This window comes from Kluyveromyces lactis, assembly GCF_000002515.2.
Source record: "Kluyveromyces lactis strain NRRL Y-1140 chromosome E complete sequence".
Taxonomy (NCBI): domain Eukaryota; kingdom Fungi; phylum Ascomycota; class Saccharomycetes; order Saccharomycetales; family Saccharomycetaceae; genus Kluyveromyces; species Kluyveromyces lactis.
The window spans coordinates 1,570,262-1,582,641 of NC_006041.1; the positions used below are offsets into that span (position 1 = coordinate 1,570,262).

The 12,380-nt window shown below is 39.0% G+C and overlaps 6 protein-coding genes and 1 non-coding gene across 7 annotated transcripts; 3 read left to right on the forward strand and 4 right to left on the reverse strand.

Moving 5' to 3' along the window:
- Positions 1-524: 524 nt before the first annotated feature.
- KLLA0_E17689r lies at positions 525-597 on the forward strand. The gene has a single exon. It is a non-coding gene; the product is annotated as a tRNA-Thr (tRNA).
- A 159-nt stretch (positions 598-756) lies between these two features.
- Positions 757-1,245, reverse strand: APC11 (anaphase promoting complex subunit 11; the record flags this gene model as incomplete). The annotated part of the gene is made up of 1 exon (XM_454749.1): positions 757-1,245. The coding sequence occupies one exon, from the start codon at positions 1,243-1,245 to the stop codon at positions 757-759; it is 489 nt and encodes a 162-aa protein (XP_454749.1).
- A 217-nt stretch (positions 1,246-1,462) lies between these two features.
- On the reverse strand, positions 1,463-2,098 carry KLLA0_E17733g (glutaredoxin; the record flags this gene model as incomplete). Its single annotated transcript, XM_454750.1, has 1 exon — positions 1,463-2,098. The coding sequence occupies one exon, from the start codon at positions 2,096-2,098 to the stop codon at positions 1,463-1,465; it is 636 nt and encodes a 211-aa protein (XP_454750.1).
- Positions 2,099-2,723: 625 nt separating this feature from the next.
- MNN2 (alpha-1,2-mannosyltransferase MNN2) lies at positions 2,724-4,640 on the reverse strand (the record flags this gene model as incomplete). Its single annotated transcript, XM_454751.1, has 1 exon — positions 2,724-4,640. One exon carries the CDS (start codon positions 4,638-4,640, stop codon positions 2,724-2,726), a length of 1,917 nt encoding a protein of 638 aa, XP_454751.1.
- Positions 4,641-5,547: 907 nt separating this feature from the next.
- MDM20 (Mdm20p) lies at positions 5,548-7,860 on the reverse strand (the record flags this gene model as incomplete). Its single annotated transcript, XM_454752.1, has 1 exon — positions 5,548-7,860. The coding sequence occupies one exon, from the start codon at positions 7,858-7,860 to the stop codon at positions 5,548-5,550; it is 2,313 nt and encodes a 770-aa protein (XP_454752.1).
- A 612-nt stretch (positions 7,861-8,472) lies between these two features.
- On the forward strand, positions 8,473-9,369 carry BRX1 (ribosome biogenesis protein BRX1; the record flags this gene model as incomplete). The annotated part of the gene is made up of 1 exon (XM_454753.1): positions 8,473-9,369. One exon carries the CDS (start codon positions 8,473-8,475, stop codon positions 9,367-9,369), a length of 897 nt encoding a protein of 298 aa, XP_454753.1.
- A 1,444-nt stretch (positions 9,370-10,813) lies between these two features.
- On the forward strand, positions 10,814-12,289 carry KLLA0_E17821g (S10 family peptidase; the record flags this gene model as incomplete). Its single annotated transcript, XM_454754.1, has 1 exon — positions 10,814-12,289. The coding sequence occupies one exon, from the start codon at positions 10,814-10,816 to the stop codon at positions 12,287-12,289; it is 1,476 nt and encodes a 491-aa protein (XP_454754.1).
- Between the last annotated feature and the right edge of the window lie 91 nt (positions 12,290-12,380).

Below are 12,380 nucleotides of genomic sequence, written 5' to 3' on the forward strand. Positions count from 1 at the left end.
TTTTTTCCTCAGGTCGTCCACTTTGAGAGAACGACAGGATGGAAAAGAAGCAGATTGGTGCTTGAAGAAGCGATAGTTTAGGAAGTGGCTGATTCTGTGTTCGTGTGTAGGTGTGCTAGGGTATACATTAGGGTCTGTATATATTTGGTCCGATTGTATACAGTTGCAGTTGCATAGTGTATTTTTTTTAAAGTCATTGGGTTTAATCATGCTTCTCTCTTTGTAGTAACAGAGTTTCACATTAGGGGAAAATCACGTGATAAGAGTGCTTTTGGGGAAAAGCCACACGATAGGTACCGCATGGTCGTGGCTTGCTGAAACGGTAGGTCAACGTACAATCGACGTGTGTACTGACGAACAAACATTGACTGCAACACGATACCATTTTACAATAGTATACTGGTTAGCTTATCGCCCTTTTTTATTGAACCAGTGGTTGTGTATTCTCACATGAGCTTGATCATCTGATTGTAAAAGTATCAGGTGTAGTTGTTTTTCTTACCCCATCAAACAAGAAATTAACAGCTTCTATGGCCAAGTTGGTAAGGCGCCACACTAGTAATGTGGAGATCATCAGTTCGACTCTGGTTGGAAGCATTTTCTTTTTTGTCTCATGTGAGCAAGAGACACCACCTGTAATATGGCCTCGCTACCTAGTATACTTAGCCCATCACTGATGATTTGAACCACTACTCTATCCTATTACCAATTAAATAGATGTACACACACATATCTTCAGCATATCGAGTCTTCCCTTCATCGTATGAAGCCATCATCCATCACATCTTGATCTATTTCACCACCACCCATCGGAATGTTGTGCTGTCTCACACTCATCAACAGTTTCTGGAACTCATCATGGTGCATCTTATTTATCAGAACGTTAGGCCTCAACTGGAATCCTTGTCTACACAAGGGACACAACCCTTTTGATGTTTCAGTACTTAGCCATTGCTTGATACAATGAACATGGAAATTATGATTGCATAATCCTAACACAATTGGACATCCGCTACCAGGGTAATCACAGGAGGGGCAAGTAGCATCGTACCGGTTACGACAGATCCCACACACTTCATATTCTTCTTCATCGTTCTCTGCATCCTCATCTTCATTCTGTATATCTTCCCATTTTTCCATATGTACCGTTTGATCTGCAACACCATGTTTCCCTTTCGATAAATCCTTGGGAATATCCCACGCCCAAGTGCTCACTAGACTGACATCTGTTACCTCTATACGCATAGTAACACGGGTGAAGTATCCTTATCGCAGGCTTTATCCTCGTCACAGTTCCCTTCGTTCTGTCTTTGTGTTTTCAATTCTTCCTATCTAATCCTTTCTTATAATATATTATACCCATATGCATAAAAGTGTCACAGGTTCTATTACAAATTTAATAAAGGGATCAGATCCACTGTAGTATAGTATACGAATGTTTATATATGTTATAGGCCAAGTTTTAAGTCGCAGCAGCAGCTTTCTTCACGGATAAAGTAGATCCGGCCCATGTCTTCAAGCTCTGTAATAATGAATTATCCTCATGTAATCCAGCAAATTCATCGCTACCACCACGAGATATACCATTGATAATAACGTTAGGAACAGTAGACCTTCCTGTCTTGCTACCGATATATTTCTGTAGTTCAGCTCCATTCTCATGCTTATCCAATTCAACGATAGTATAAATTGGATCAAATTCATACTCCTTCAACAAGTTCTTGAGCCTCGTACTGAAAGGACAGTAACTCTTAGAAAACACCACGATTGGTGATTGAGAAAGGATATTCTTGTACTCAGCTTCAGCGTTGTATGTTTCTACTTCAGCAGCGAAATCAGAGTCTTTCACACCGTTGGGCCCAGCCATATTTTTAACTGCGTTGCTGGTATCAGCAACAACCGCGTTACTCTTGGTTTCAGCAATACCTTCTTGGATATTGTTGATGTCACTCTCGACCTTGGCATCATTCGCGAGGTTGCTAGATTCTTTCCCCACGTAAGAACGCGTCACGGACTCTGCATTGTGCCTGATGAAGAAAAGAACGAAAATCACCATACCGGTGAGACTTACCAGCCTCAAACTTCTCTTACTCAACATCTCGTTTCAACAACGCCTGGGATCTGATAATCTATGAAAGTGTAGACAGACGGTGTGTCCAAAATCTAACGTGTCTTGTTCATATTGTTTCATCATTTTAAGGTTGTATGTGACAAGAACCAATTTCTTAAATAGCAAGAAATTTCACTATTTCATTCTTGACCAACAGCCGTATCATCGATAAATAAGAGAGAACTAAAGAAACAGGGGAAAGGATGGAATACCTATGGGTTTGCCGGACGCATTAAAGCATAAATAGTGTATAAATAATACTAGATACCACCCGCTATCCTGAATATATGCATATTTATATTTAAAACGGAAAATTTACTGGAAACATAACGCGTAAGATTTTAATTTGCGGGCAGATTAGATGTTGTTGAATTAATGATTGTTTTTATAAATATTATAGTATGATATGCGGTAAAGTCTGTATTAGAATTAAAATGAACGATAAGATCAGTTGTTAAAACAGTATTCTAAACTTCAATTAAAGAACAATCAGGAAAGAAAATTAGAAAGAACATGAAAAAGAACATGCAGTTGTAATATGTTTGATGCTGGGAACGCTTCGGCCCATCGTCAATTTATGACTTTGTAATTATTTTTGTCTTTCCTTTCAGAGTTAAAATCTTCCTTCCATGGCTTCTGAGTGACTTTCTATTAGGTAAACTAATCTTTCATTTACGTAGTTGCAAATGATGCCCCAATTAGATTCTAGTTTAACTGCTTTCTCGAAGTATTTAAAGTGTACCCTTTTATCACAGACATACTCTTTGAAAGTTTTGAACACTTCTAATTCAAGATCGTATCCGTTCATTCTTTTCAAGTTTCTGTAAGATCTGATATGCTTACCATCCTGAATCAAATCCTGAGATAATGCAAGTTCAACGGGGTCGAATTTCGGTAGATGGGAATGAACAAACATCACATCGACCGGATCATTTGTGAAATACTTACCGAGGTAATTTTCTTGATAATTATACTTTGGATCGTAGTCATCGGGTTCGTTTGTATATTTGGTTCCGATTTCGTTTTGAGCTTGACGATACCTTTTGTAATCCTGGGCGAAATCGTGCTGTAACATACAAACGCCGCGGAAACCCTCGTTATTATGCCTATGATACCCATCAACACGGGGTTCAGAACGTACTTGGTAGAAGGGCAAGTCATAGAAATGAGCCGCAGCGATGAACGTTTCCTTGTCACCTTCACCTGAGGAACGCTGAGAGAAGATAGAATAGTACCACGATGGCCCGTAAACGTTATAGTATAACGATAGTAAAACCGTTGGAAAATGTTTCAGTTTGTTGATCATCAATTGACCCGATTCAGTGGAAGCATCTGGAATAGTTCCATCAAGATCATGTAGCGGAACGTCAGACAAATCTTTCAAATCCTTGGTATAGACTGAAGGCGGAGTGACATCGTCCATGGTGTTACGGATTCTTTCGCTTGAGATAGGTGTATTAGCAATACTATAGTATGATGGATGTGTGGTACGTCTCCAGAAGTCAGGCCATAGGATAAGACCAGTATCCTTATAGGATTTTTCTTCAAAGATCCCATCCAATGGTTTGATTGGGAAATTGTCTGCGTCTAGTAATAGCAAATTCTTGAAGCTGGATGCGATGATAGCCAATGATTTGAATTGATAACCTTTGAAATCGGATTTTTCTATCAAGTCAGGTGGGAAAGCATCTGACAGATAGATACACTTAGCGTTATACTGAGGTAACAAGACGTTACAGAATTCGTCGTCACCTTCATCACTAGGGGGGATGAAAACTTCTACTGGTAAAGTTGTGCCGAAATTTCTTACCGTTTTAATGATAAGGAAAGCCATCATCGAAAATTTACCACCACCAACTGTCACTATACCGTCTCCACTATACGTATCCTTGGGCAACACTAATTTACTCAATGCATGAACGTAATTTGAATGGGCCTCTTTTAACATCAGCCGTTGTTCTTGAGAAAGTTGCAAACAGTTGTTCAACTCTTCAGTGGTAAGTTTCCACCACTGGTCTGTGTTCTCTTGCCTATACCCAATATCACCGTTCAAACTACATTTTTGGTTATAAGTAGCAATATTAACTCCAACAGGACCAAATTCCTTCAAATACTTGAAAACTTGACCATAAAACCCTTGGACCTGTTTCTTCTTTGAACTGGGGGTAGAACTTGCGCCAACGTTATCCTTTACAACACCATCATTATTATTTTCGTTATAATAGTTATTATTATTTTTTATTTTATCGCCATTGATCTTGTTATTACTATCACCATTGGTATTGGTCTGTGATCCTTGCTTGTCACCCTGCTGTTGGCTCGCTTCCTGTCTCGCATCATCGTACGAAGAGCCTGTATCCTCATACTCTTCAATGAACTGCTGGGTATACTCTTTCAATGAACTTGTATAATCATTGGTTGCAATTTCAGATTTCAAATAAACATGGATACTGTTCAACACCACGACTGCTAAAGCAAACGCAACAACCACTTTGAACACTTTCTGGAAACGTTTCGTAGTAAACACCATAACAGACGTAAAAAAAAAATTTGATGAATGTTATTCCGTCTGATGAGCTTGGCAACTATTTCCCGTATTATTTCTTATTTCAATCGATGAGAAACGCTGTAAGAACAAAAAAAAAAGTGTATTAAGCACTCGCCAACCACTAACAAAGCCAATAATCAAAGCGAACGCGTAAGGACTCGAATATCGACCTCAAAATTGAAAACAACTTGTCAGTTAAGTTTCTAAATAACAACAAAACAAAAAAAAATTTGTATTGGACCCTTAAAATCCAACACAGGAACAAACCACAAATAAGATGAAACGTGGATTGTATGAGAATACCTGTACCTACAGCTAAATATCAACCTTACCACGCATTAAAAAACGCGCTTTTAAACAATTAACTCCACGAAAGATCGCCATAACATTACTGTTTTTTGTCATTTGCCTTTATATAACAGAAATTGTGTTGATGTTTTTTTTTTTTCAATTTCAAAAATAGATTTTTTGCTGCTAAAACTAAGCAGAGCCAAGATTTGACATCTCCAGCCGAAGGAATGTCATTTACAGCCGTGGAAAATCGGACGGTGCAGAACCCTGATGCCTTATTTACGTACCTACCTATGACATTATACACTGTTTACGGTTTATTTCGTGTCTTGTTTCCAGTACAGGGGGGAGACCGAGTACAGGAGTGAATTGGGGGATTTTTACTTCCAACTTTATCTGTGCAAAGTCATTAGTAATGATAAGTCTTTTATCTTCCCAGTTCCTATTGATATCTCGATGCCCTTTTTCGTACCTTTCTTCGCAGGCTCGCGCACCGTTTAGGGAAAACTTGTGCAACCGTTTTTCTTTTTCCTTTTGTCTCGTTCGTAACACGTGCCTGGTATCTCAGGTGTTTAGTATGTATAGGATATCTAGTTCCCTATATGTTACGGATTGATTTTGACATCTGGGTGATTTCAGTAGCAATGTCACCGGTTAGTTTTGAGTATGAGACCGTTTCCAGTAGTTTGTTGCCGTTACCAACCGATTGGACCATATCAGCGTACGATTTGAACATCGGGACGCAAGTATCTCTTGTCTCTTTTAACTTGGTCTTTATCAGTTGCTTGACGCTTTTGTCCTTGATGCGTTTCATTTGGTCTAGTGACTTTAACGTTGCCAAGGTGATTAAATAGCTATGGTTCAATTCCCATGTAGACTTGCTGATTTCTGGACACTGTTCTATTAGCATCGCCATGGCCTTGTAGTCTATGGCCTCTGTTTCCAGGGAGTTGTAGAGTAATTTGATGAGTTGCCAGGTCCATAGTTCGTGCTGAGACATCAATTCGCGCAACTCTTCATCGTTTGTGGTAACGAGTGTATCGTCGATGAACCTATTGCGTTCGTTTTTAGTTAGGCTGTAGAAGATCAACTCTCTTGTAATGCTGATCTTCAACCATTTGGTACCGACGTGGATTGGTGCAAGCACCGTTTGGAATCGGGTCACATCGTCTGTACCAAAAATGTCAAAATCTCTGTTATCGCTCCAGTTTTCGTTGTGGAAGTTGTTTTCGCCGAACGTGTTCAAACTCTCAATGAGTGGTTTGTATTGGTCAAGTTTCTTCTCGTTCAATAGCCTGGACATTTGCAACGTTTCCACCATAGCGTCCCACCTGGTGAACGATTGGAAGATCCTCTGGTAAAATTCTACGATTCCAGGTACTTTGCACCAACTTCTACGTTCAAATGAGGCAACTAGGAACCCACTCATGTTCTTTAACGATGAATAGATCGCCTGTGGCTGTAGGCTTCTTTGACAATACTTGTAGTTCTTGTTAGGCAGGAACGTCGAGGAACGTGTGAAGAGCCAGTGGTTTACCAAATCGTTTTGAACATTCTTGATGTTCAACGTCTCCAAATGGGCAATGGCTTTCTCTGGTAATCCCAGATACATGTATAAGAGAACAAGCCATACCCTGGTGTCATAGTTGAAGGGGTCTTCTGCTTGGTAACCTTCCAAGAGCGAAATGGACGTAATGACGTTCTCTAAGTTCACTTTGGAGTCTTGGCATAGGTCTTTCACGATTTCAAGGATGAAATACGAGCAGTTAGAGTAATCTGTCTTTGGCTTTGTTGACAAAGATTCCTTATGTTTCAAGAACAATTCCAAATTATCACCTTTGCCGAACAATTGAGCAACAGCTTTGTCGTGTATCAGCCCCGAAGGCAGCTTTGAAAACATGGTCTCGATTTTCACTGGGTTCAATTCCAAGCTATGAAGATCGATTGGACAACTAGGTTTATCATGATATTTCTCGATGAACTGAAACAGGTAGTGATCTAGCCTATCGTCATAAAGTTTTGCTGCTGCGACTCTTGCTAGTATGTAATTTCTCGTATTCTTGATTTCCAAAACTTCCAATAACTCATCGAATGACTTGCCAAGTTTGTAACTTGCATCTATAATCTTTTGCAAAATACCATAATCGTCAAGGTTATTCAATAACGAGATTCCATGTTTCCAAATGAGTTTATAATCGTCTAATTTCACCAAATGGCCCATAAGGAAGTTTTTCAAATAAAGGTCTAAGTAAGTACCATGTTTCCAAAACTTGAGGATCTCGTCCACGATCTCCTGTGATTTATCCTCAAACAATTCACAAACTTTACAGAAAACGATCAACTCTTGCTCATTCTCAAAAGGTTTCAAATCGCTTGTCAATTTATATGTCAACTTAGGTAAAAGATCCAATTCCCTTTCGTTAATGTTATCTTTATCCAACTGAAACCATACTACAGTAGCAATACTGTTCCAGAATTGGAACAATCTCGATTTCGATTTTTCATTGACTCGTGGCATCTGGAAACTACTCTTACTCAAATGTCTCCAATTTAAATCCCTCAATGACTCCAAGAACCAATCATAACATGTCTCCGAATTACCGTATTTCATCATTGCTCTTTCATAAGGTTCCAATGCACTGGTGGTGTCAAAACCTAATTCCAACAAAAATCGATGGCACATTGATAGCGATTTCGCATCGCTTGGAGGAGATTTGGCATCCAAGATCAACTTTAACCCATTTTCAAAACTATATTTCGCAGGAGATTGCCTGTACTTGACATATTGCTCTAACACTTTGTAATAAGTGGCGGATGGGTACCGTTTCTGCAATGATGCAACAAACTGTGAAGCTTTCTTAAACAGTTCCCTATCTAATAGCTGAAAAAGCTGATGATCTTCAGAGTTCATATCAACAGTTTCCACTCTTCGTGTTGGTCGATATCAAATCTAACAGATCAAACAGCAACGAACACCGTTACTGCCAGACATACCGGGTTGTTCTACGAACGACGTGCGTATGAGGTTGTTCATTAGAAGTTTGAATGCTGAATTAAGCCAATATCGTAATTTTTCAGTCTTGATTACCCGGATAATAAACTATAACTGTATGTGTATCCATAAATGTAAACGGCACAGCCTAACAAGGGCATCAGCGCTCTTACTGCTTGAAATATAAACGCAAGACCTCACCATACAATCCCCACCCGCGTTGAATCTGATAGAAGCCAGTTGGCAGACGATACGAACATTTTCTTTTCGAGAAACTATCCTTTTCTATTTTAAATCATCACTGATGAGCCTTAGTTTCTTTTTCGGTACATTGAAAATTTTTGAAAAGTTAGAAAAGGCGATGAGATGAGATGAGATGAGATGAGATGAGATGAGAAGAGGTATTGAACAAGGTTGTCCTGATCCTTCCAATCTATACATCGTCGGTCTAAACACTTTGAGATTATTGTATTACACTTGAGTAGTTGGAAGGAAGAAAAAGCCAAGAACTGCTAAGCAAATCCTTCTATAATGTCGAGTATTTTCAAGACTTTGTCTCGTAAGGATAAAGACGGTAAGAAGAACAAAAATAATGCGGCTAACAGTGACAGTAATGAGAAACAGTTCATGAATAAGCAACGTACCTTACTTATTACGTCCAGAGGTGTTACTTATAGACATCGTCATTTGGTTCAGGATTTGAACAGTCTTCTACCACATTCGAGAAAGGAACCTAAGTTGGACACGAAGAAGGATCTAGGACAATTGAATGAGATTGCGGAATTGTACAACTGTAATAACATTATATTCTTTGAAGCTAGAAAGCACCAGGATTTGTACCTATGGCTATCAAAGCCACCAAATGGACCAACAATCAAGTTTTATTTGCAGAACCTACATACCATGGACGAATTAAACTTCACTGGCAACTGTTTGAAGGGATCCAGACCAATATTGTCATTTGATGGTAGATTTGATTCTGAACCGCACTACCGTTTAATTAAAGAACTTTTTATCCATAACTTCGGTGTACCACCTCAAGCTAGAAAGTCCAAGCCATTCATTGACCATATCATGTCTTTCAGTATAGTTGACGAAAAGATCTGGGTAAGAACGTATGAGATCTCGCATGAAGCTAGGAACAACGTTGAATATGAGGATAAAGAAGAAGATGAAACGTCGTTAGTTGAAATTGGCCCACGTTTCGTGATGACACCGATTTTGATCCTTGAAGGTTCATTTGGTGGTCCAAAGATCTACGAAAACAGACAATACGTATCGCCAAACTTCGTTAGATCTCAAATTAAACAACAGGCTGCCAAGGAAGCTAAGACCAGAGCCGAAGCTGCTGTTGAAAGGAAACTAAAGAAGAGAGAAAGTGTCTTGGCTGTAGATCCATTATCCAACGATGCATTGTTCAAAGATTAAAGTACAATCCAGAACTCTAGAAAAAATCATGATTTATATATTGTCAACTTAGGAGAACGGCGTTCTTCCTGCTCAGACTTGTACATATGTATACTCCTATATATATGCTTTTGAATGGGCTGTTTTTGATAATATAATTTTTCGTTTTATTCCTAACTATACTATACGTTAAAGTCGTACATGAATATTTAATTTATTTAGTTAACTTGGGGGGCCAGAATACCAGTTAAACTTGAAGCGTCATGAAACGTCATGGGGAAAACGTTTTTACATTTGGTGTGAACCACAGTGTGCTGTTTGAAATGTTTTTTTTATCATTTGTTTGAATTTTAATAGATTTATTAATATTTTACTTGCCCAATGCCATTGCATTCTTCTATTCCCCAAATACGAAGATGTTATGCGTAGTAATAACAAATCATACTGTATAATTTTCAGGAAACGTGAATTGAACAGTCAAGTGGGTAGAATTAATAAGGAAGTAAAAATGTCCTGACTTTTATCTTTAGTGCTTTTCAGCGTTGGCAGTATGCTTTTCCAAGTAAGCCTTGATGAAATCTTCCTCACCCTTAGAGGAAGTAGAGTATAATGGCTTGGCTGGTTGCTTAGACTTGAATGGGTTTGGAATAACCAACAATAATACAGCACCTAAAGTCCCTAGGGCCAATTGATGTGGTTGAACAGTTCTACCCAAAATTGTGTATGCAGCACTCATCGTATATCAAATTATTTTCTTGGTCTATATTCTAACAGAGTGAATCTCGAACAAAGGTGTATAGGATACCACTAATAACGCATCTGATCCAGTGCAAAAGTTCGCTCAAAACCGCCTTGTTCTTTCTAGTGAGAAGAATTCGAAACTTTGAAATTTTTCAGCTTTGAGAAAGGAAATCCTGCTTTACACGCTTTTTAAGAGTAAATCGCTCAGAAACAGACGTAGCATATTCTTCAACACACCCATACACCTCACACAGTTTACTGGACCAATCATGTAAGAGCAGCTCGTATAAAACTGGTAAAAACCAGAGAGTACACACAGTTTAACGTATGTTTACTGCTGAATTCTGTCAACTGGATACGGAAGACAATAGAATGGACACATAATGGTCTCAATACGACAATTCAACGGCTCTTAGAAGGTGAGTTATTCTTGACATTTTCATGGCTCTTCGAGCATGCTTTCTAAGATGACGCGGAAGGTGAAAAAGATTAGAAAACGGCCATTCACGTGAATATCACGTGAACTACAAATTCATGATATATTACCGCCAATAGTATTGGTGGTTACCCGATCGTATCGAATGTACTGACTTCGAAAATATGAATAGTCCTCTTTAAAACAAAGGGTTTTCAGTGACCCTTACTCCATCATCTCCTTAGTATTTGGTCTACAGACTGCCATTGCCGTATATTCAGGGTAGTAGTCAGTACATCGGTGTCTGCCATGGTTTCGATAAAGTTTCTTTTATCTTTATACGGCTGGCTATCTGTCACTTTAGCCATCTCGTTGAATGCCGTTGTTGATAGTTTATTCTCGAACAGTTTCGACGGGAATAACAACATCGAGGATCATGAAACTGCAAATTATAACACTCAGTTTAGTGTCTTCAGCTCAAATATTGACGACGCTTATTCATTGAGAATTAAACCTTTGGATCCCAAATCTCTTGGCGTTGATACCGTGAAACAATGGTCGGGATATTTAGATTACCAGGACTCAAAACACTTCTTTTATTGGTTTTTTGAGTCTAGAAATGACCCAGAGAATGACCCAGTGATACTATGGTTAAACGGTGGTCCTGGCTGTTCCTCTTTCGTCGGTCTTTTCTTTGAATTGGGACCTTCTTCTATAGGAGCTGATTTGAAACCCATTTATAACCCCTACTCTTGGAATTCCAACGCTTCTGTGATATTCCTAGATCAGCCTGTTGGTGTTGGGTTCTCATACGGTGACTCTAAAGTGTCTACTACAGATGACGCTGCCAAAGACGTTTACATATTCTTAGATTTGTTCTTTGAAAGATTCCCTCATTTGAGAAATAACGATTTCCATATCTCCGGTGAATCATACGCCGGTCATTATTTACCCAAGATTGCTCATGAGATTGCTGTAGTGCATGCTGAGGATTCCTCCTTCAATCTATCGTCAGTATTAATTGGAAATGGATTTACTGACCCACTGACTCAATACCAATATTACGAGCCGATGGCCTGTGGTGAAGGTGGTTATCCAGCGGTGTTGGAACCGGAAGATTGCTTAGATATGAATAGGAATCTACCTCTATGCCTATCGCTTGTGGACCGCTGTTACAAGTCCCATTCTGTTTTCTCTTGTGTGTTGGCTGACCGTTATTGTGAACAACAGATTACTGGGGTTTATGAGAAATCAGGTAGGAACCCTTACGATATTAGATCTAAGTGTGAAGCAGAGGATGATTCCGGTGCCTGTTATCAGGAAGAAATTTATATCTCTGATTACTTGAATCAGGAGGAAGTTCAAAGAGCTTTAGGGACTGATGTGAGTTCTTTCCAAGGTTGTAGCTCGGATGTCGGTATCGGTTTCGCATTCACTGGCGATGGACCGAGCCCATTCCACCAGTACGTCGCAGAACTTCTTGATCAAGATATCAATGTCTTGATATATGCAGGCGATAAGGATTATATTTGTAATTGGCTAGGAAATCTCGCTTGGACTGAAAAATTGGAATGGAGGTATAACGAAGAGTATAAAAAACAAGTTTTGAGAACTTGGAAGAGTGAAGAAACAGATGAGACCATTGGCGAAACCAAATCTTATGGCCCGCTAACTTACTTGAGAATCTATGATGCTGGACACATGGTTCCTCACGACCAACCTGAAAATTCATTACAAATGGTGAATTCATGGATTCAGAATATCGCAAAGAGATCTAGAATATAAGCATATTTCTTTACAATTAATTTTAAATACAAGCACCCTGAGGTATATACTGTATGCAGTTTGTTGCATATCTATCATTTCTTTCGCAATT